We start from the raw sequence: 22,273 nt of genomic DNA on the forward strand, positions 1-22,273 counted from the left end.
ATATGCAAGTGGGGCGAGCTCCTCCGATCGATTCCCCGCCATGACCTCAACTGACACCCCCCAACTCGTCCCTCGGGCCTCATCCCTCCGTAAGATCTCCAAAACACATCACCTCTCCTGCTTCACAATGGAACGCTCCAACAAACCCTCTGCAATCGGCGTGAGTGCTTCACTTCCACAGCCTTCCGTCTCCGTGAAGGATGGCATTATCGAGGCCAGCTTGCCCTCCGGCGAGTCTGTCGCAGTTTACCTGTACGGCGCCACAGTCACCTCGTGGAAGGTGAACGGTCAGGAACAGCTGTTTATGAGCAAGACAGCCCATTTGGATGGCTCCAAGCCAATTCGCGGTGGAATTCCGCTCGTGTTCCCGGTATGTCATCGCTCCTTGACCCGCTACCTGCCTATACAGGGACAATCGCTAATCTGAAGCTTTGAATCTAAAGGTCTTCGGCCCCCCTCCTCAGAACCACGCCACCACACCCCTTCCCCAGCATGGCTTTGCCCGCAACTCGGCCTGGGAGTTCCTCGGAAAGTCCTCCTCCGAGGCCGGCAGGGGAGACCTCGCTGTCAAGTTGGATTTCGGCCTGTCGCATACCATGCTGAGCGAGGAATTCCGGAAGGCATGGCCGTATGAGTTTGGACTGGTGTACAGCGTCACTTTGACCAAGGATGCTCTTCGGACCTCGCTCCAGGTCACCAATGAGGGCAAGGAGAACTTTGAATTCCAGGTCTTGATGCACACCTACCTGGCCGTGGAGGTATAGTCTCTTTTCCTTTCTTGTCCTGCACATACCTTCCTTGTCCGGATCTAACAAGCACAGGACATCTCCAACGTCCGCGTCAAGAACCTCGAGTCCAAGACCTACATCGACAAGACCCGCAACGCAAGCACCCACACGGAATCCTCCCCTGCCCTGGCCATTACCGAAGAAACCGATCGCGTTTACCAGGGTCTAGACCCCGCGAAGCCGATCGTCGTTTCCTCCACCTCGGGCGATCAGACTCTCTTCTCCATCACTCGGGAAGCCCTCACCGATGTCGTTGTCTGGAATCCCTGGATTGAGAAGGCCAAGGGCATGTCTGACTTTGGCCCTGATGAGGCATACAAGAATATGATCTGTGTTGAGGCTGGCTCTGTTTCTGCATGGCAGACTCTCGAGGCTGGTGACTCGTGGGAGGGTGGCCAGAGTATCAAGTCTCGCCTGTGAGCCAGGTAAAATAATATGGGGCCCCATGGTGGGGAGCACTCCCTTGATGCATGAATTATTATGACTTAAAGGTGCTTGACGAATGAGCCTAGAAATGAAAAGAATTTCATTGAATGCAGTGGACTATGATTCATTTGTTTAGTAGATCTTGGTCAGAGCTCGCTTAAGATCCAATGAAATGGTGAATTGGTAGCAGTGGAAGTAGTAGAAGTAATAAACTCGGTCAATCAGTACCGGCTAGGCTGCTCGAATTCGTAAAATTTACACAAAATGAAAGGGAACGAAAGCTAGATACAACCTCCACCGGAAGAATCAGAACAAAATACAAGAAAGCCCCCACATCATACAACCAGTTTCATCATCAAAATGAACGCTTTTCATCACATCGTCCCACATGAATATGATCATCGAGACAAGGGCAAGGGCAAGGAGTCGGCGTTGGAGTCGCAACATCTATAAACGACCGACGGCCCTCCTTCCCAGCCTGAAATGCACTCAACCTCTCCGCAACTTCAAAGCTATACTGTGGGCCCTGGTATTCGCGCCTCCCACGAAAGATCCACCACATAGCCGTGAAAGCCATCAAGCCCACGATAATCACGCTGGTGTAGTTCATATTTTGCACTGTAACTGGTAGTACGAGTGGGAAACAGAAGAACACAACTGTGACCAGGATGTACATCAGTGCCGTGATATTGACTGCCATTCCCAGTTTCTGTCCCATGTAGAAGGGTCCTGGAACCATATTTCGTCGACCCGAGAGGACATGTGGGAAAATAGCGCCGAAGTAGGATAGCGAGCTTAGCACGATGAAGGAGGACATCAGGGCTTGGAAGGCTGTTGTGCTGCCGACGTAGATACATCCGAGACAAGTGACCATGGCACTCATGGCTACTGTTGCGCGGACAGGGCAGTTGAGGGTGGGATGGACTTGGGCGAAGTAACTTGCGAAAGGTGTTGCGTTATCGCGGGCGAGACTCCACCACATGCGTCCTCCTGTGACGAAAGTGCCGATGAGCGTGGGAAATGTGGCGAGGAAGAGAACGGCTATGAGGCCTATGGCGCCTGCGTTGGATCCCGTTGCTTGTCGGTAGATCTCGGCCGTTGGGAAGAAGCCGATGTTGCTGGCATAGACGGCGTCGAGGTCTTGGATGGAGTAGAACAGGGCGATCAGGTAGACGAATGATGTGGTAAATGCGGTGAGCATTTGAAGCATGATTCCTTGTGGTACTCTGACTTCTGGCTTTGGAACTAAGAGTATACTGTCAGCGACCTAGACTCAGCAAGGTTGAAGGCTCAAGCATATAGTTACCTTCTTCCGAGAGATGGCTGATACAATCAGGAGTCCCGACTGCAAATGCTGCATTCAATAATCCAGTCATGAAGCATACTCCATCTGACCAGCCTCCCGTCATATTGTGGTATTCCGTCCATACTTGGGCATTGCTTGCATGTTTCTTTGGCATCACGGCCAGCACTATGACGGTGATCACCAACCCGACCATGGATAACATCAGGGAAATTCGATTAAGCAATGGAATGAATCGGTTTCCAAAGCAGACAATTGCACAGCAGGTCCAGTTGACAATTTGGAAGACGATGAAGACGTGCCAGGCATGCCACTCGACAGTAGTGTATTTGAGCAGATACATAGCCACCGCTTCATTTCCCAGCATAGAGCTCATCGAGGAAGCAGATAGAAGCCATGCACAGGCATTCAGATATCCCGTGAAGAATCCGGCTCCACGACCGCGGTTTCGACTCAAGACTGAAGACCAATAGTACACGCCGCCCGCCGAAGGCATGGAAGAGGATAGTTCAGCGAGAGATGCCGAGATGGCAGTGTAGAAAATGCTGACGAGAATGAGGCCATAGATCACAGCCATCGGACCGCCATTTTGAAGTGCAGCAACGATTGTTCCACCGGTAGATGCCCAGGAGCTAAATCGGGGTCAGTCTCGTAGATCACCCTGCACAGTTGCAAACCCAATACCTACTTTGCAATCACAATCCCCAGACTTGTCAAGCTCCACAATCCGAAATTTCGCTTCAATTCCTGCTTATGGCCGAGAGCAGCTTCTAGTCGTACTTCGTCAATCTCACCCTTGGTCTTTAAGGGTGTGACTCCATCGTGAGAAGGTGTCTGGTGTACTACCGCAGCCATCTTGCTCCGTCTGCAATAACGAAGAATCGAATCGCGACCGGGCCAGTGCAGACAAAGGTGAAGGTGAAGGGGAACCACGAAGAATAAAAGTAAACGATCAATGATAAAGACCAGTCAAAAAAATCAAAGAAGGAGGTCACCCCGCGCAAGCGAACAGACCCATCTGGTTTTTCCTCCGAACAGAGACGGCCAATCCGAGATGGAATCCCCCGGAATGCTTCATGCGAGGGGAAGTGCGATGCCCATATGGCTGCCACGTGTGGTGCACAAAATTTTACGAGAAAAGGCTACGGAGGAATTCTACGAGAACAAAGATCGATCATTCGGTGACTGAAAATGACCAGTCCTGAATTCTTTCTGACAGGGAGTCCAGAGACAGTTGGTGATTAATTCTGGTCCGAGCCAAAGGCGTCGCTATTGGCAATAGGCGCAGTGACGGGTGCGCCGAACAAAGTCTGTACTTTACCTTTGCGACTGGTCTGGATTATGCGACGCGGTAGATCGAATCATTGTGAGTTTACTCTGCCTTTACAATTTAGAAGCGAAGTTCTCAAATTACCTTCCTAATGTGTCATAAGTGGGCGCAGCGTGTGGTGTTCGATGCATCGCAAACGCACGCAAGGGGGGCCCAGTTCGTGGAGTCTGTCTATTGTAACTGGCGTTAGGGCTGCTCGGGCGTCGATCGGGCGACGATCTGCTAGGACCTCCCCTCCAGGAACCTTGACCGGGGTTCCGACGAACTGGTACGACGCGATATGATTTCATAGTGAAACAAGGTATTCCCTGCGAGTTCAGAACCTAGACACGCCTAATTTGACCATTTGAGCGCCCTACGGACTCACGGAGGGATTGACTGACCTTGCTTGTGCCACACTGCCACATCCCTTCCAGCATTCTTGTTGAACTCCTGCACAACATTCCATTGGTGTGAAACAGGCCCAGCAACCGGTCCTTGGGGTGCTCCACATGGCCTCGCGTGTACTTTATGAACATTGTCTTTCGTAGGGCCTGTGGGTGCAGAAGGTTTGAATAGATCAATGCATGAGGCTCGATCGGATCTCGCCAGTAAAGAAGAATGACCTCCACCGGTGGAGAGAGAAAAAGAAACCTTATTGCGAAAGACTGCCTCGGAGACTGCCAGCTTGTCAGTCGATTTCAAAATGCTTAAAGTACGGAGTAACAATGAATGAATTGAGGACCGTCGAATAGGAAATTGGGACTACCGTACAATATTTTCATGTCATCTACAGAATCTGTCTGTGTGCCAGTTTCTTGATCGCTGATACCAAGCATCTAGAGAGTCCAAGACTTCCAAGATGTTCGAATAGGAAGGAAACTCCACCCTTACCTCGTACCTCCTATCTATGGAATGTCTAGAATGTTCCTTCGTCATTTCAATCTATGTCATGCACACTGCGCTGACACTTTGTATGTACGCCCAGACCACGAGGGCATCCAAGTCGTGGAATGATTCCAGCTTTAGAAGCTTCTCTTGCATTATCCAGACCGCTGCAATGGTATGTGTTGACTCCAATGAGACATAATGGCATCTTAAAGGGCTTCTGGGTCTTCCATTCCACCACCGCGATTCAATCTCGATTGTTCCATATAAATCCTTGATTCTGGTTAAGTAACGGTGGCCAAGGCTGACCCTGTCACCCGCATACTTCAACGTGGCAGTGGATATGTGCCCACTTGTCGCATTATTCCACATGCTTTGCTTGAACTTTGCTTGAACTAATGATAAATAGTCATCTTGCACCGCGAACTCGCTTTTACCCTTCAAGATGCGCATTTCTATACCAGGGCTCAAAGCCAGAGCATATATGCTCACACTTGTGCCCGAGTATCAGCTTTAGAGTAAAACAGCGATTCGTTGGCGAATGACCTTGGCGGTCTCATAAGACGGTGACTATACCTTGTTGACAATGTGTCTCCGATAGACGGGGGATTTGTTAATAACGTTGTGACTCCAGCGCATGGAGCAGTTATGATCGGTAGGTGCGATGTATAGTGCACTTGGAAGCCTCTTTGAAAATAATCTCGTCTGAAAGGGATGACCTTAAGAGGAGATTGATATTGAGAACAGATACCGCTGTTGTAATAACTCTCTGAGTGTGGCTAATCATAACATCCAGAAGAATTATCGACTACATGATTCCGGTCTTGCAATCCCAGGGCTATGTCCATTCACTCAAAGAAGGTTAGTCATGCTAATAGATCATTGTCTTGTATGGATTGAGGTAGGTCTGTCCTCCTTGTAAGATCCTTAACACGGTCATTCTATTGCTCGTCGAAGAAGCCTTCATTTTGTCCAGCCTCGTTCACATGCTTGGCATCGGACATAGTCCCTCTTTCGTTGTCTATTGTTCAACCTCAACTGTTGTGTACCCATTGAAGCTATCCTTGCTAGCTCATGCTTGTCTGTGGTGTAACAGTCTTCTTCCTCTCTGACCGTAGTAGTGTGTTTAAAGCTAGCTACCTCTCTAATAATTCCCTTCAATTGACAATATAGCCAGTCAGTCTTTCCTAGGCTTCTCATTTTTTGCCCTGACTTGCCGAGATCTTGACCTAGTCTCATCATTTTCCATCACGTTCATGGTGGAGGATTTTTCCATTGATGAACTTTTGGCTACGGGACATGCTTTAGCGGAGCGAAAGGGACTCATGCACCAATCCAGCCTCAATAGCGCGCTATTTGGACTGGAAGTTAGGCTGAAACCAAGAAGGTGATTCATCCGGTGGCTTCGTACACCCAGATAACCTTGAGGCTTTCTTGACGAGAGATGATGTGGCGGTGGCGGACGCATCGGGTCGTCTAGGTGGGCCAGCCCCTCTGACGCAGCGTGACTTGCTGAGCCGAGCACGCTCCATGTAGATTGCCCTCGCATACAAGGTGGCTCTGCTAATCATCAGCCCTCTGCTTGGTAACTCCTTTGGACAAGCGCCGAGGCTAATGAAATAGGGCTGAGCCGTTCATTCTATTCGCCACAGGAGGCTGAATTCCGTCACATAGATGACCTAAAATCACTCTGGAGGGCCAGATAATCCACGTGAGCGTGTTAGGGTCAAATCTTGGTCTAAGAAACTTAGAGGCCATTCCAAATACCTTCTTTCAGGATGATTACGAGGAAGAGGAGAAAGAAACAAGGCTCACGCAGGCTGTGAAGACCGTCTTCGTTGTTTTTAGTGCTGCCCATGCGTAGATGACACTCGATAGAGGCGAACTTCGTTCGAGATAACATTCAATGATATAGTGTCAGAGCTCCTCACCACAGTAAAAGCTACTCTTCGACTTTGGTTCCCACGACTGCTTAATACTCAATTGTGGTTCATGAATCTCAAAGAGAATTCACGAGCTTTCTCGCCTATTATACTCGAAGATGGCTCATTGCTAGCTCGTAAGGCAGCTGAACTTTGGGAGAGCGAGGATACCTCCTCCATGAACCATTGAGGCAGTGGTTGCCATACTGTCACAACGATATGATAGGTAAATTAAGAGGTCCTGTCCTCAAAGTGCAGAAATTTTCTGTGTTATGAGATACATAGACCAGGTGTTCGGGGATCATCATAAAGTCTATTAATTTATCCCGAAGGCGTTGCCGACTATATTAGAGTAAGCCCTGGATGATGAATTAAAAGGTGGCTGTCAAGGGCCTTGGCATTTTTAGCCAGGCTGATCCACTCGATCAATGATTCCTGCCCTGTGATCGGGTAGTTACTTTTTGAACGGTCGCTGTCTAAATTCTTTCCGAGATCTAAAACAATCAAGCATACCAAAGTACTGCGCAGTCTCCTGTCGAAACATTCTGTTCATCGAAATTGCGAACTCGAGTCTATTCGCATCTAATCATGTAGACAGCAAACTCTCGTTCCTAGTGGTGAGCTCGATCGGTCCTTCGGATATCGCGTCAAAGAGGAATTCAAAACACGTAGATCCCATCACCAAAATCACTAGTGGTCCAAACAGGAGCTATTGGAACTTGGCTCGGATCACCTTGCAGATCAACGATTCGTATGCCCCAATCAAATCCCTCACCGGAGTCACCGTAGGCTTTGCGTGCCCACTGCGGAATCTGACCTGTCACCCGATTGTCATCAAGATTGCTTTTTGCTCCAGGGTTTGCAGATCATTGAGCTATCGCCATCGTGCATACGGGAGGATTCGGCCCCGATTATAGCTGGGCGCTAGGTCAAAGCCTAAGTTGAAAGCGATCGAATACGTCAACTAGTCATGAGTTACACTAAACTCATGGTCGGACTCGCCTATGAGATCCTAGAACGGATATCGCGCATGCTTTCTCAGGTCGCACCAACTCACCGAGCCTAAAGCAACATGAATAGCAGAAGCAACTTTTCCTTGGTAACTTTCTGATCTCCGCATTTCCTGGGAGTCGCGCAAAGGCTCTAGGGTGTTCGGAGTGTTCCGGGCTACAAAGGCAGGGATGAATCGAGTTCGACGATACACCTCGAGTCCTGGCTCCCATTATGATCTGCATTCCAAAGGAAACTGCCATCGATCTGGGTCAACAAGCTCTGCCCTCCCTTGCGTCCGGACCACCACTCCTCCTTACTTGTCACCCAGGCCTTCCAGCCCAGCAGTGACATTTCACAGGCCAAGATGCATGGCACCGCAGCCTGTCTTCGTTTAGCGCCTTTGCTGACTCCCCCGGGACACGATAGCTTTTGAGTTTATTCAGGCTCACCGACTGTGATAAAATGATCGCCTTTGTTCAAGTCTGGCCCAGTCCACTTTAAGAAACAAAAGCACCGGATAGTCGATGACATACATTGACCGGCCATGGCCTCTCAAAGGATGCTCCTCGCCAGTCTCGAGTTCTGACTTCGGACTCTCTACACCTCTCCAGTCATCTATGGCAGACTTCCCCTCTTCTATCTACAGACTTCAAGTCAAGTTGACCTAGGGCGCGAGTCTCCCTCCTTCCGCCAGGATGGGAGATGTTTCACCTACTCCGCATCAGCTTCTTGTAGAAGCTATTGTGTTTTGGAGTATAGCGGTTGTGATTTATGTAGGACGGATGTACGTTGCCTGTTTACCGATCGTGTTTAAGACATGTTGTTGACGATGTCCAAGGATCTCACGAACAATTGCGGGCGGATCAATCAAACGCTTATTCTGTACGGCATTTCGACTCGATTCCAATATTGTATTACTCGATCGCTGACTGGAGCCTCGACTATCTAGGGGACGATTATGTTATGACGGCTACCTTTGTAAGCTCTGCTAAACTGGGGCTCCAAATGTGCGGCATTTGACTAATTGGCGCCCACCAAACAGATGATATACACAACTCTGCTCGTTCTCATTCAAATCTCCGCCCGTTATGCCACGAATCTCATGGACCCCAAAGATTATGGCGAGGTGTTAGGAGACCCACAGCAAGTCAGCGATCGCATTTATGGAAGCAAAATTGTCATCGGCTTAGAGCAGTGCATGTTAGTCTCAACGTGGGGCGTCAAGACTTGCATGCTGATTCTCTACTGGAGGATCACGCAAAACCTTCGCTCCAACTTTTACATCAAGATTCTCTGTGTCTATGTGGCACTCGGCTTCGTTGTCATAATGGTCACCTACTATGGAGTTTATTGTCGGCCATTCAGTCAATATTGGGCTATGCCCGTGCAAAACATGCAGTGTGCGACCTACCAGCGCTACTCAATCACGCAAGCAGTTTTCAACATCTCTTCGGATGCCATGATGTTTGCTGTTCCGATTCCACTCCTCGTAAAAGCCCAGCTCAAGCGACGCCGAAAGGTCTTGCTGCTAGGTGTCATGAGCCTGGGTCTTTTTACCATCATCGCCGCTATCCTCAACAAATACTTTAATTTTGCCTCCCCACTCACCACCACCTATCAAATCTGGTACATCCGGGAAGCGAGCACTGCGATCTATGTCGCGAACTTGATGTGTTGGTGGCCCCTTTTGCGAAAGCTATTCGGACTCAAGGCCTTCTCTTACAACAGCAACCGCGGCAATCGAGGCCGAAACCCCAATAACCAGAACAAGGATAGCAGTGGCTACGCCGAAGGATCTCGATCCCGACCATCCGTGTCCCTCCCATGCCCATTAAAATTTATCCGACCAGGTTTCCGGAATGGGGGCCAAAACTCTCACACTGGAGGACACGGGGATACTCATCGCTCCAGCCAGGAGGCTATAACACACGCCTCGAATGATTATATGGAGGAGATTCATCGAATCGACGCTGTTGCATTGGAAGACTGGAATAAAAAGGGCCATCGGGACATCGATCTTGAGGATCAAAAAGGAACCAGTCAGGATTCGATTACGGTGTTTGAAACGGACCAATCTAAAAGCTCGTCTCGACAGGATCATGTTCATACGGTGACATGAACGTTTAATTTCCGGTGTATAAGACTGCCTTTTTCACGGGCGTTCAACATGGGTTTCTATTGTCATTTTACTCCGTACATCTCTTTTCTTTGGTAAATTTTGTGGGGGCCTTTTTTGTTCGATACCCCGCTGAGGTACATTGGCTCTTTCACTCCCCCTAGCCACGCTGTTTAAATAGAGCACAAAATGTGCCCCTAATTACACATCTCAACTGGTGATTCTAAAAACTTAACTGTTTGGTTTAGTAACAACGTATACTTATCCACTAATGCTCATCGCACCACAGACTATTGCATTTTCGGATGTAGCTGATAACAGGTACATCGAGTACCTAGATATCTTCATAGTATGTACTAAGCCTTTTAAAAACTTTAGCGATTTTGAAAGACAGTTCAGAAGACATTTAGACGGATTTTTGATGGCAGGTCAATTTAAAGCATATATATTTACAATATAAATCGGGTAACGAATGCCAACCATGGTTCGAGCCATCACTTGAGGAGAAAGAGGGGTTTCATCTACCACCATATAATCTTGAGTTTGCCAGAAGGTTTTAGATTCAGCGCCGATAGTCTAGTGGTTATGATCTGCCCTTCCCACCATTTGAGACAGGGCAGGACCCGGGTTCGAACCCCGGTCGGCGCAAACGACTAGTTTTTGCTTTGTTTTTGATCCTAAGCTAGTCACTATTTCTGCCAAAATACGGAGTACACTTGCCCCACTTAATTTTCTGCCGGATATACCACCTAATCCATTCAAAATTTCAACAAATAGTATGCTATCTTTCGTATCTAATGACCTCCTCAACATGATGATGTATTGCTTTAGGTATATTATCAATGTAGCGAATACTGTAAGTGAATTTACTTGATGCAATCGCTTCCGTGAGGACGCGTGTGGCTACTGTAGGTAGGCGGTGTACAAAAGCGGTAAGGTCAAGAAGTACTGTGTTTCAAATACTTTTGAACGGCCACTGTACGTTATGTTATGGGACGTGCTAAAACGACGATACAAGGTTGCTAATCATACTACACGCACCTATTTAGGGTTTAGCAGTAACTGTATTACTATTTTCTAATAGAATATCCTTATAGTTGTTTAAAAGTCCGAGTCTAGAAACCAGAGAAACGGACACCTAGACATACTTCTATCACTCTTATCAAAAAGGTCGTTCTAAATGTCCTTTCTTGATAACTAACACTAATACCGTTTAACTGGCTAGTGCTTGATTTTAATTTGTCAGGGTTTCAAACTTATATGAAACTATGTTATAGAAGATAGTAATACTATGATAACACTAAAGCACGATAATGGGTGTATCATTGAATTAGCAATCATCTATCGTTATTTCAGGCATTCCCCTGCTAAATACACCAGTCATAGTAGTCAGAACACTCTCAGACTGATCGCTGGAAAGTCCGAGTCGACTCGGAGTTACGTGCGGTTAAGTCGGCACTCCACTCGCCGTAAACGGGCCAACCCGCCGAGTGTGGGGGGACATCGGCGATGGTGTCAGAACCCGAGAATCTTTGCCTTCGCTTTGTTTTTTTCCCTCCTCGCATCAATGCAAATATCACTTTGAAATACATACCAAAGGTGCATTAATTGCGTAGATTATATATCAACATCGACCGATAGCCACCCCATATCCTGAACCGCCGGGATACTTTAAGTCGCGTGCCGCTCGGTCTTGGCTGATGGGGTCCTCTCCGCACGAATATGCGGGCCAACCCCAACCAGAGGGAATAGACGTCATTCAACTACCGAGTCGAGACAGTCTGGACTTCCCCAACACCGACTCTTCCACTGAAAGTGATGATGATGACAGCGTTGATACTGCCATCTATGACGGAGGCCCTGCACAAAGGACACTACGCCCGGCGCCGCTTCTCATAAACCATCGCCGCTTCCCACCAGCGGATGAAGATGATAGCGATCACGACCATGATAGCGTCCTCGCCTCAGATGACGAGATCCAAGAGGAAAAACCGGTGACATGGAGCTCTTTGCCCAAAAAAGGGCAGCTAGCTATCCTGACCTTTGCCCGGTTATCGGAACCGCTCACTCAAACCTCATTACAAGCCTACATGTTCTATCAACTCAAATCATTTGACCCATCATTACCAGACTCGACTATATCGGCCCAAGCCGGAATCATGCAGGGTAGCTTTACTGCTGCCCAGTTCCTGACTGCAGTCTGGTGGGGTCGGCTGGCTGATACGGAATGGATGGGCCGGAAGAGAGTGCTGCTCATCGGTCTGCTGGGTACTTGTATCTCGTGTTTAGGGTTTGGATTCTCTCGATCTTTTACAGCGGCTATCATCTTCCGGACTGTGGGTGGAGTGCTGAATAGCAATGTCGGTGTGATGAGAACTTTGATTGCAGAGATTATTGCCGAGAAGAAGTATGTTACACACGTCTGAACTAGTGGTGAAACCCTTAAAGCTAAAACGATAACAGGTACCAATCAAGAGCTTTTTTGCTATTGCCTATGTGTTTCAACATTGGTGTGATCATCGGGCCTATCTTGGGAGGCTCACTAGCCGATCCTGTGCATAGTTTCCCAGGGTTGTTTGGTCCAGGCTCTACCTTGGGAGGTAAAGATGGAGTCTGGTGGATGCAACGCTGGCCCTATGCTTTACCAAATGTGTTGAGTGCGATATTCATTTTCATGTCGTTACTCGCAGTGTTTCTTGGCCTTGACGAAGTAAGTTCCCACCTTATCAACACAGGACCAAGGAATACGGCTCTAATTGTACTTCAGACACACGAAGTCGCTCGTTACCGTAGTGACTGGGGCCGCAAACTAGGAAAGAGGATTACGCGTGCTTTTACCAGACGACCTCGACACTACCGCCCCCTTCAGACTGACGATAATGCCTCTGTGTACCTCGATGGCAGCGTGGGGACATGGTCCGTTCCATCGAGCCCAGCCCGCTCACGCACGCATCCTCGGCCTCGCCCTTACAAACGACCTGGCTTCCGACAAATATGTACCAAAAATGTGATGCTCACTTTGTTGGCACATTTTCTCTTGGCTTTCCACACGAGTGCTTTTAACGCCATGACATTCGTGTTCCTCCCAACCCCCCGCGCCCCCGAAGGCTCTCGCGACGGCTTCTTCCATTTCGGTGGCGGGTTGGGTCTACCTTCGGCGCGCGTCGGCTTAGCTACGGCCATCATCGGTTTTATCGGTCTCCCTCTGCAAATCTTCCTTTATCCTCGCATCCAGTCTAAACTGGGAACTCTTACCTCGTTCCGTGTATTCCTTCCATTCTCGCCCATCTCCTACATGTTTATGCCGTTCCTTGTTATTCTACCTCGTCTTGTGTGGGTCGTATGGCCTGCATTTACCATCGTGGTTTCCTTACAGGTCATTTCGCGCACCTTTGCGCTCCCTGCGGCCATCATTCTCGTCAATAATTGTGTGACCGACCCTTCGGTTCTGGGTACGGTTCATGGTGTCGCACAGAGTATTGCCAGTGCTGCTCGTACCTTGGGTCCTTTCCTTGGAGGCTGGGGTCTCGGTCTCGGTCTTGCTAACAATATGGTCGGGGTTGTATGGTGGGGTTTGGCTATTGAAGCTTTCCTTGGGTGGATCGTATTATGGACTATTCATGAGGGTAAGGGGATAGAGCGACCAAAGGAAGATAATACTGATGAGGATGATTGAAAGAAGTAGCTAGGCCAGGCGCTAGCTGTTATAGAATCTACCATGATGTTGATACAAAAATCTCAGTGTGTGAGATATCTCTTCTACCATTTACAAGTATTAACTAACAGCTATTAAATAGTATAGTCCTCGTCGTTATTTAACCTTATTTGACGCAATACTCTTCATGAAAGAGAGTTCCAGAGTGATACATTTTATCGAGCGTCCGCCAGGTTTTGAAAGAAAAAAAAGGATGGGAACGGAAATGAAAGATCACCTATATGGGGATGAAAGCCCGAACTTTCTGACTGATCCGAGAGGAGGATTGAAATTTCAGAAAGATGTACCTCTCTTGCAAGAGAGGGGCTCGATTGAAAGCATCTTCGTGCTATCCACACTCGTGGCAGAAGGGCGGCAAAATATCGGCAGAGCTAGGCGCCCAGAGTTCCCGAGCGTCGGTGGGGCGCAACACAGGACATACCTGTTCTGATTGTCCAGCAAAATATAGTTGATTTCACTCCCCTTGTAATTAGTATTCCAAACTTGACCGAATTCCCATTCATTGTGAATTCGTCCCGGCCTAGGCATGTAGGGGGTAATGGGCCTGGGAAGCATTTACCTCACGTGGCGATATACTCTACAGCGATCTCCACACAAGTACGTACTACCTATGGATCTTCGCTTAGTTGTCTAGACTTTACGAGTGTTCATGAACCAAGAAAGGTTAAGAAGTAGACGAGGTTCCATCGAAGCATTGAAATACTCAATCCCCGAGATGAGGCGTTAAGAGCGGGGAATTACCGGAAATTTATGTGGACTCCGCACGCCTACCTAACAATAGTGCAGAGTAGTATGAGTATAAAAGGTCGATAACCAGCAGCACATAATGTGAGAACCCGCCCTCGCTCTAAGTTTCATTTGCACTACAAGCACGACGATTTCTTGGCTCTGACCCGAGATCTTCGTTGTTCAAGATGCGCTATGCTCTGTTAACGAGTATTGCCAGCGTCCTTTGCGTGGGACCGCTGGCATCTGCGAATCCTACATCGAAGCATGCCAAATTGGCATCCTATATATCGAAAGAGGGACAACGATCTATTGTGGGGATCACCGAAAACCTCGGTGGTAAAGGCAGCAAGACACCAGGCACGGCCGCTGGCTTGTTCATTGCTAGTCCTAATATGGCGAACCCAAATTGTAAGTTACGAATTTACGTTCATATGAGCTACTCTGATCTTGATTACTAGACTATTATACGTGGACTCGTGACTCGGCCCTTACATTCAAATGCTTGATCGACCTGTTTGAAACTTCTGATCAGGACTATATCAGTCGCAAAGAATTGGAAACCGACATTCGGAATTATGTCTCGTCACAAGCAGTGCTGCAGAATGTATCCAATCCATCTGGGACTCTGAGAGATGGTTCCGGACTTGGTGAACCCAAGTTTGAGATCGACCTGAACCCTTTCAGTGGTGCCTGGGGCCGACCTCAGCGTGATGGTCCCGCCCTGCGAGCGACCGCCATGATCACATACGCAGACTGGTTGATTTCCCACGGGCAGAAATCCGAAGCCACCAACATCATGTGGCCCATCATTGCAAATGACTTGGCATATGTGGGCCAGTACTGGAACAATACTGGTTTCGACCTCTGGGAAGAAGTTGATGGATCCTCCTTCTTTACCGTGGCTGTTCAACACCGTGCACTGGTCCAGGGAGCAAGTCTTGCGAAGAAGCTTGGCAAGTCGTGCCCTGCTTGCGTATCCCAGGCACCTCAGATTCTTTGCTTCCTTCAGAGCTTCTGGAACGGAAATTACGTCACCGCCAACATCAATCTTGACACCACTCGCTCCGGTATCGATTTGAACTCGATCTTGGGAAGCATCCACACCTTTGATCCCGAAGCTTCATGTGATGATTCGACCTTCCAACCTTGCTCGGCCAGAGCTCTTGCAAACCACAAGGTCTATGTCGATGCGTTCCGTTCAATCTATGAGATCAATTCTGGCCTCTCGAACGGGTCAGCTGCCAATGTTGGCCGTTACCCTGAAGATGTTTACCAAGGCGGTAACCCATGGTAGGTTCATATTTATTTCGGTTAACTAGGGATTATGGTTCCAGTGCACTAACATTTGTTGACCTTTCGTAGGTATCTCGCCACTCTGGCATCAGCTGAACTGCTATACGATGCTTTGTATCAATGGGACAAACTTGGCAAGCTCGATATTACCAAGACCTCGCTAGCTTTTTTCAAAGATTTTGATGCGGCCGTGAAAACAGGCACATATTCGGCCCATAGCTCAACTTACAAGACTCTCACCTCGGCCATCCGAACTTATGCGGATGATTTCATTGGTCTCGTCCAAGACTACACTCCTTCCAATGGTTCCTTGGCCGAGCAATATGATCGGAATACCGGTGTCCCACTGTCAGCCAATGATCTGACTTGGTCTTATGCTTCCTTCATCACAGCCATCCAGCGTCGTGCTTCCGTCGTGCCCGCCTCATGGGGCGAGAAATCTGCAAATGTCGTTCCCACAACCTGCTCAGCATCTCCTGTCACAGGAACTTACCAGGCTGCTACTTCAGTATTCCCGACAACCACTGGATGTGTTCCCGCAACAAGCATTGTCCCGATCACATTCTACTTGACAGAGAGCACATTCTACGGAGAAAATGTTTACATGACTGGCAACATCAGTGCACTTGGCAACTGGGACACGAGCAGTGGTTTCCCTCTCACAGCAAACCTATACACTGACTCGGACCATTTGTGGTTTGCCAGTGTTGAGCTTGTTCCAGCGGGTACACCGTTCGAGTACAAATACTACAAGGTAGAACCGAATGGTACGGTTATTTGGGAGAACGGTGATAACAGGGTATACGTTGCTCCTACCGGTTGTCCGATCCAGCCTAGCCAGACCGATGTGTGGCGTTGATTACTGTTTCGCTTATGAGAATTCTGGATGTCCATTTATAGTCATGCACGAAGAGTTGGGATAGTTATTTCGATCAGATTAATGGGTTGCGGCCATTTCACATGCAAAATTGCAGTCAGAATTCCAAATCGCATATCGATCCTTGTACAGTTCTATCTTTGGGCTATTTTTGATTTTCAAATGTGATCATTCAATGCTTTTCGAACATTCTGATCACCGTTTATCTTCGAGCGATAACATTGAGCCAACAGTTCCACGCCCATGGATCTGTCCATAGGCCGGGGACACTTACTCCAGGGTTGCGGAACCTCAACCATGATTCTATAAGAAGCCCACGCGTTGTGCGCTGCATACGTTCGAGAGCGTTTGTTTGCTTGGTGTTTTGGGTCAGATGACCTTCTTTCTGTATTTAGACCTCTAGACCTCATATATATTTTCCTTCCTATATGAACCTCTTTATGCTAATTCCTTCTCCTCTTTCTTACTTACGGAGAGTACCTTGATTCGGGCCTGGAGATGTTTGGGGTGCGAAGAGACATCTGCCTCGGGTACCTTCGAAAACCATCCCCCGCAATGCTGGAGGAACCCGGAGAAGAAGACCGGTCTCGGCCTGTTCACTACCTGCGTCACAGACGCTGAAGAGATGAAGCGGGCAGGCTTCGAATGCCAAGTCTGCTTCAGCAGCATCTCGAAAGGGCACATTGCACGAGCCCACGTTCGCCAAGACCATGATCTTGATGCCAACGGGCATTATATGTGCCATAAGGACGGGTTCAAGGTCGTGTGCCCCGGAAATTGAAACTTTGCTTGCGACCAGGCAAAGTCTACAATGCTGTCGTGGACCGATACAGCGTCGACGCCTACCTCTGATGCTGGCTGGAAGATCCCTTTCACCTCGCCGCTCTAAATTCTAGATAACTATCAGGTGTCCATTACGTTATCTTAGTATGCCCTTTTTTGCCCCTTACTTTTCCCTGTGGGATTCAAGGGTTATATTCTAAAATTATTTTTGAGCTCTTCAAGCAAACATGCTTGGTGATCATCTTCCTTCCGAGGAAGCATCAAGCCCTTAACGTATTCTAACTGTAGCCTTATACTCCCAGAGCCTTGAATTGCAGGTACACTGGAAATGATTGACGTTAATCGACAGAACTTTATATGCACCCACGGATAGCTTGAGGTCATGTATATAGTTTTATGCCCAATGAGTAATGATGTTTAAAAATATAATATCCAGATAGCATTAAGTGTAAAACCTAATCATGCGATTCATTGCATATGATAGTTCCCCTTGGCAACCTTCCTTCCAGTCATGAAATTTCAGCCAAAAGGTCTAGGAAGTGTGTCGGCCTCGGACCTCGCGTGCCGAGCCCCGACCGCGAGAAGGCTGGAAGCACCAACACAACATTCATCATGGATGATCACGCGTCATTCCATCATTTAACCCCCTTCCAACTAAGGTTACCAACTTACCATTCCATTCGCACTGTCATCAAGCATAATCTTCATCGTACCCCATCATGCAGAAGACTAGAAAGCGCCCGCGATCCAGTCCCGAAGCCGACTACACGACGCCTGCCTGCAATCAATGCCGTTCACGCAAGGTCAGTCCTCCAGGCTCTAGACGTATAAGGACATATGGATCAAATATTAATCCTGCACTATCCAGATTCGATGCGATCGAAATCAGCCAGAATGCTCCGCCTGTTGCAGAGCTGGTGTTCCCTGCGACTTTTCTGCCTCGTTCAAAAGGACTAACCCAGCGAAACAACTGTGAGATTTCCGTCAAAATGGTTGAGTTTTTGCAAGTATAAGGCCTAATAAGGTCAGATTGCATGACTTCTCGTCCGTCCTCAACCGATTAGACGACGTAGATCGGTCTTTGGCGCGCTTGTCGCAGCAAGTCGGATCCTTGACGGCAAAGTGTACGGCCGCGGGGTCGCTTCCCTTGCCCATCACCATCAATGATCAAAACAGCCTAGCGATGGAGAGGGAAGAACGGCCGGCACAGCTGGAGGTGACCTCGAACCGTGCGCTTTTGAACGAGGGGCATAGTGAGCGTTTGTATGGCTATCCTGCTGCACTGTGCCTGTTTCGCGCCTCCCAGAAGCTGCTTGGAGCAACCTTGAACGCCAACCCCTCGTCACTACGTGGTCCGCTAGTGAAAATCATGGAAAGTCCCGCTCTACGCACATCACTGCGGCGCCATTATGAAATGTTTCCATTTCGAAAGGCATGTACCGAGCAGCCCATCAGTGGTGACCAGGAGCCCATTACGTCGCCCCCTCAGTTTTTCATTTATTCAGTACTCGATCGCTACCTAAATCACATTAATCTCTACATTCCCGTATTCGGAGCCGGTACACTATATGATACCGTTGCGGATTGCTATCGGCCCGACGGTCCTCCCTCTCAAGCCGGGTGGCTAGTGTGTTTAAATTGTATCGTCCTGCTGACATTGCATCTCGACGCTTGTGTGGCCCGACGATCTGGCCTCGGCATGGATCCGTGGAGCACGCAGTCTGAGGTGATTAACAATGCCTTGAACAACTGTCGCCGTGCCTTGGCCAACTTGGACGCGCTTTTGCAGCCAGGTGTGGTCAACATTCAGGCGCTCATCATGCTGGTAAGGAATATAACCTTGTATGCCAAAAGAAATAACCCTGTTGACCGTTATAGGCTCTAGTGGCGCGAGAATTCTTTATCAGCGCCGTATTCGAGAATGTGTGTTCTGCCGCTTGTAAACTAGCACGGTCCATGGGCCTCCATCGGTGCGTTGGGATGGCGAATGACAGTGTGCTGGAAGCCCGCCAGCGACTCTTCTGGATTCTGTACGTCATGGATAAAACTCGCGTCTTCCTCAGCGGACACTCCCCCGATCTACATCTGTTTGACTCAGAGTTCCAACTCCGCCTGTCCGACTCTCAGATGTCCGTCGCGTCAGACTTCCACTGCGTCATGGCCCACATGATGACGGTCTGGGAGGAAATTTATATCGGGCTATACTCGGCTCGAGCAGTGCGCTTGGGGGCAGAATATCGACACAGCCAGGTGGATCGGCTGGACCGTATGTGTGACGAGTGCCAACCTCTAATCCCGTTGCAGGAGTCCAGCGACCCCGGACTGCGCCTGATGCAGCTGGAGGTCAGATACTGCTTCCATGTCAGCAAAATTCTGATCCATCGCTGCCATAGAATGACCGGTGGATGGCAGAGGTGCCATGAACATGCCGTGTCCGCTCTCCAGATCATCACTGATGTCTTTGAACAGCCCGCGACACCAGGTAGCTGTGTCATCCTGGGCCGGTAGGTGCTTTCATATTCCCCACGTCCATTTCTGTTCGAAACTGACGGATCACCCGTAGGATATTTCAGAACTACCCACTCGTTGCCTTCCACGACCTTTGTTTGCGATACCTCACAGAGGGCTTAGTTGATGTCGCGGCCATGCTTCCGAGGCTGATCAACGTTCGCCGGCAATTGAGCTCCTTAGAGCATAAGGGTTTGCCGAGTGCATACTTTACGAAGCTAAATTTAGGCGTCACTTGGTGTACCGACTTGATGAGCGTGGTGAACAACTCAAGTAAGGCCTTGGAGCCAACAACATGCCTCCTGACCCCTTCGACCAGTACTGATATGGGCGATCTTCTGCCATCAATGTCGCTCAGAGATGAGAATGCAAATTACTGGGCAGATACTAGCGACACGTTGATTCAAGACCAATCAGATATATTGGGAACATTCGGTTCGCCCGATTACTTCTTTGACCCTACATTTTTTGAAGCTCTTCTCCCAGAAGAGCATTTCACGACTTGAATGGCGTGGTTTTTCATACGTTTTATTAGAAGCATGAGGGAGTTCCGATTGGAAACCTGATCTTGTGACCTATACAACACGCAAGCAACGACAGGCTAGCACGCGTGGTGGTACAATGAATGATCTCTTGTACAGAATGCCAGTCAACCAACCACCTGATTACCCATCGTGAATCAAGCATCAGAACGTAGTCATTACCCAGATCGCGCTCGCAACACAGGACATATCCATTTGTCTGGGCTTGCAATACTCCCCCTCCAATAGCGCTTAGCGCACATTCCTCTGGGGGTACCTTTCAGGTTTTGTTGGCCGCCATCCGCGACCACATTCGGATCCTCTGCCCAAACAGATAAAGTATGACTGGAACTGGGGCCATGGCGACGGCCAGAAATGCCAGCAAACTCGTCGCCCAGGAGAATCCCAGCCGGTGATACATAGCATTGGCGAACAGTGGAAACCCCGCCCCAAAGCAACTCCGGACGACAGTGTTTGCGGATATGGCGCTGTTCGCATAGATCAAGTACACGTCCACGACGTATTTCAAACCCGAGATAAAGATGGCAAACATTGATGCTGACACCAACACCGGTGCCACGACCTCCGCACTCCATTGAATATTAGGATTGCCGGTCCATGCGAACCAGAATAGTCCAATGGGGAGTCCGACTGCGCCCACCATCATCGGCGGCAGACGAAGCTCTGGCACCACTTTTCCAGGATTTAACTTGACCTGGCTGACGAAAATTGTCAAGGACCAAGTCACCATGCCGGTCAGGCCGAGGAGGATGCCGACAAAAAGACTCAGGAAAGAGAGGGACCCGATTTGGGGTTTCCACCCACGCTGCTCCACGAATGAGACGGGGAATCCCTCGAAGAAGAGGAATAGCAGCCCATAGAGGAAGCTCATATACAGAGTGACGAGCATCATAATGGGCTCCGTCGCCAAGAGAGCTGCATGGAGATTAGCGGGCTGTTTGAGCCAGATAGGCCTGGGGGCAACGTACTCCACGGGCGCACCAAATAGACCTGTGCAAAAGTTTTTAAGGTTGTCTCGCCTTCCTCTTCCATCTTACTATGAAGTGCCCAATTCTTGGTCTGGATTCGTAGTCGTGCCGCTTTGGCCGTGAGCAGCGTGGGTGCGTAAGTCTCTGGCAGGACCACACACGCAACGATTGAGAAGCTATATGCGGCGATCATAGTAATCCACATGGTCCATCGCCACCCCAAATGGCTCTGTGTGATAAAGTTGCCGACTAAAGGTCCAATCACAGGACCTACAAAGGCCGTAGCCACAAAGCAGTCCAGCGAGATACCCCGACTGACTGCGGTATTCCACATATCCGTCAAGGCTCCCCCTGTCACTGCCATCGACGACGCCCCAAAGGCGCCGCTGAAGAAGCGTGATATTAGAATGGTATAGAAGTTCTCTGCTACCGCGACCGGAATGCAGAAGGTCGCGAAGAGTATGACACCACTGAGAATGGGCCATCGTCTCCCATACTTTTCAGATAATGGGCCGAAAATGAGTGGGCCGGTGACAAAACCCTGTGCATGAAAAAGGCCGAATGTTAGCTCGCAATTCGATATTGAGATTTTGAGGTACATTAATCAAAAGAGGACTTGCCATCAGAAACATGGTAGTGGTCGTCAAAATGGCCACCTCGGAGCCAATGTGAAATTCCCTCTCCAGCAACGCAAGGGAGCCACCCATAATACTGGACCCAATGTTGACAATCAAGGGTAGAATAACGAGTACCAGACTGACTACCAGTTTGAATTTGGTTGACCAGTTATGGGGGTTCTCTTGATCATCCGGCCCATCCCAATCTACCACCCAGGTCGGCTGTGATCGATCAAGGCCCGGTTCGTTGTCCGGCATTGCGTCGACTGTCTCTGTAGAATTTTCCAACATGCTAGAGTGAAACATGAACTTCTTTCATTCTATTTTCAAAAATCGAAAAGACAGGGTTTCATGGTATATTCCTGCCTATATGTGCGCGACCTGCGGAGCTCGGCAGCCGCACCCCGAAGAGAAACCGGCGATCAGAGATGAGCCCATCCAAATCCCCTCAACCCTCCACTACTAGGAGATTTTTTCCAAAGTATGTTTTTTGACC

At 48.9% G+C, this 22,273-nt stretch overlaps 8 protein-coding genes across 8 annotated transcripts; 5 read left to right on the forward strand and 3 right to left on the reverse strand.

The window, feature by feature from the left end:
- Positions 1–44: 44 nt before the first annotated feature.
- N7473_007812 (D-hexose-6-phosphate mutarotase) lies at positions 45–1,380 on the forward strand. The gene is made up of 3 exons (XM_057153752.1): positions 45–370; positions 444–758; positions 822–1,380. Exons 1-3 carry the CDS (start codon positions 128–130, stop codon positions 1,206–1,208), a joined length of 945 nt encoding a protein of 314 aa, XP_057008090.1. The 5' UTR covers positions 45–127; the 3' UTR covers positions 1,209–1,380.
- A 189-nt stretch (positions 1,381–1,569) lies between these two features.
- N7473_007813 (putative choline transport protein) lies at positions 1,570–3,372 on the reverse strand (the record flags this gene model as incomplete). The annotated part of the gene is made up of 3 exons (XM_057153753.1): positions 1,570–2,459; positions 2,521–3,149; positions 3,206–3,372. 3 exons carry the CDS (start codon positions 3,370–3,372, stop codon positions 1,570–1,572), a joined length of 1,686 nt encoding a protein of 561 aa, XP_057008091.1.
- A 4,238-nt stretch (positions 3,373–7,610) lies between these two features.
- On the forward strand, positions 7,611–9,965 carry N7473_007814 (uncharacterized protein). The gene is made up of 4 exons (XM_057153754.1): positions 7,611–8,413; positions 8,468–8,511; positions 8,579–8,607; positions 8,672–9,965. Exons 1-4 carry the CDS (start codon positions 8,325–8,327, stop codon positions 9,746–9,748), a joined length of 1,239 nt encoding a protein of 412 aa, XP_057008092.1. The 5' UTR covers positions 7,611–8,324; the 3' UTR covers positions 9,749–9,965.
- Positions 9,966–11,445: 1,480 nt separating this feature from the next.
- Positions 11,446–13,421, forward strand: N7473_007815 (putative MFS multidrug transporter; the record flags this gene model as incomplete). The annotated part of the gene is made up of 3 exons (XM_057153755.1): positions 11,446–12,152; positions 12,209–12,455; positions 12,513–13,421. The coding sequence occupies 3 exons, from the start codon at positions 11,446–11,448 to the stop codon at positions 13,419–13,421; spliced, it is 1,863 nt and encodes a 620-aa protein (XP_057008093.1).
- A 953-nt stretch (positions 13,422–14,374) lies between these two features.
- N7473_007816 (putative glucan 1,4-alpha-glucosidase) lies at positions 14,375–16,341 on the forward strand (the record flags this gene model as incomplete). The annotated part of the gene is made up of 3 exons (XM_057153756.1): positions 14,375–14,597; positions 14,648–15,479; positions 15,552–16,341. 3 exons carry the CDS (start codon positions 14,375–14,377, stop codon positions 16,339–16,341), a joined length of 1,845 nt encoding a protein of 614 aa, XP_057008094.1.
- Positions 16,342–16,822: 481 nt separating this feature from the next.
- Positions 16,823–17,092, reverse strand: N7473_007817 (uncharacterized protein; the record flags this gene model as incomplete). The annotated part of the gene is made up of 1 exon (XM_057153757.1): positions 16,823–17,092. One exon carries the CDS (start codon positions 17,090–17,092, stop codon positions 16,823–16,825), a length of 270 nt encoding a protein of 89 aa, XP_057008095.1.
- A 1,233-nt stretch (positions 17,093–18,325) lies between these two features.
- Positions 18,326–20,156, forward strand: N7473_007818 (fungal specific transcription factor domain-containing protein; the record flags this gene model as incomplete). Its single annotated transcript, XM_057153758.1, has 3 exons — positions 18,326–18,967; positions 19,021–19,646; positions 19,706–20,156. 3 exons carry the CDS (start codon positions 18,326–18,328, stop codon positions 20,154–20,156), a joined length of 1,719 nt encoding a protein of 572 aa, XP_057008096.1.
- Positions 20,157–20,451: 295 nt separating this feature from the next.
- N7473_007819 (MFS transporter) lies at positions 20,452–22,068 on the reverse strand (the record flags this gene model as incomplete). The annotated part of the gene is made up of 3 exons (XM_057153759.1): positions 20,452–21,107; positions 21,161–21,701; positions 21,760–22,068. The coding sequence occupies 3 exons, from the start codon at positions 22,066–22,068 to the stop codon at positions 20,452–20,454; spliced, it is 1,506 nt and encodes a 501-aa protein (XP_057008097.1).
- Between the last annotated feature and the right edge of the window lie 205 nt (positions 22,069–22,273).

This window comes from Penicillium subrubescens (genome assembly GCF_028828155.1).
Source record: "Penicillium subrubescens strain IBT 31985 chromosome Unknown utg000005l_segment0_segment0, whole genome shotgun sequence".
Classification (NCBI taxonomy): Eukaryota; Fungi; Ascomycota; class Eurotiomycetes; order Eurotiales; family Aspergillaceae; genus Penicillium; species Penicillium subrubescens.

Bases quoted from the DNA above. Each gene is read 5' to 3' on its own strand.
- N7473_007812 (XM_057153752.1), top strand. From the start codon at position 128: ATGGAACGCTCCAACAAACCCTCTGCAATCGGCGTGAGTGCTTCACTT. The intron at 371-443 runs GTATGTCATCGC...TTGAATCTAAAG, and splicing joins GAATTCCGCTCGTGTTCCCG to GTCTTCGGCCCCCCTCCTCA. The intron at 759-821 runs GTATAGTCTCTT...TAACAAGCACAG, and splicing joins ACACCTACCTGGCCGTGGAG to GACATCTCCAACGTCCGCGT.
- N7473_007814 (XM_057153754.1), top strand. From the start codon at position 8,325: ATGGGAGATGTTTCACCTACTCCGCATCAGCTTCTTGTAGAAGCTATT. The intron at 8,414-8,467 runs GTACGTTGCCTG...ACGATGTCCAAG, and splicing joins GTGATTTATGTAGGACGGAT to GATCTCACGAACAATTGCGG. The intron at 8,512-8,578 runs GTACGGCATTTC...TCGACTATCTAG, and splicing joins ATCAATCAAACGCTTATTCT to GGGACGATTATGTTATGACG.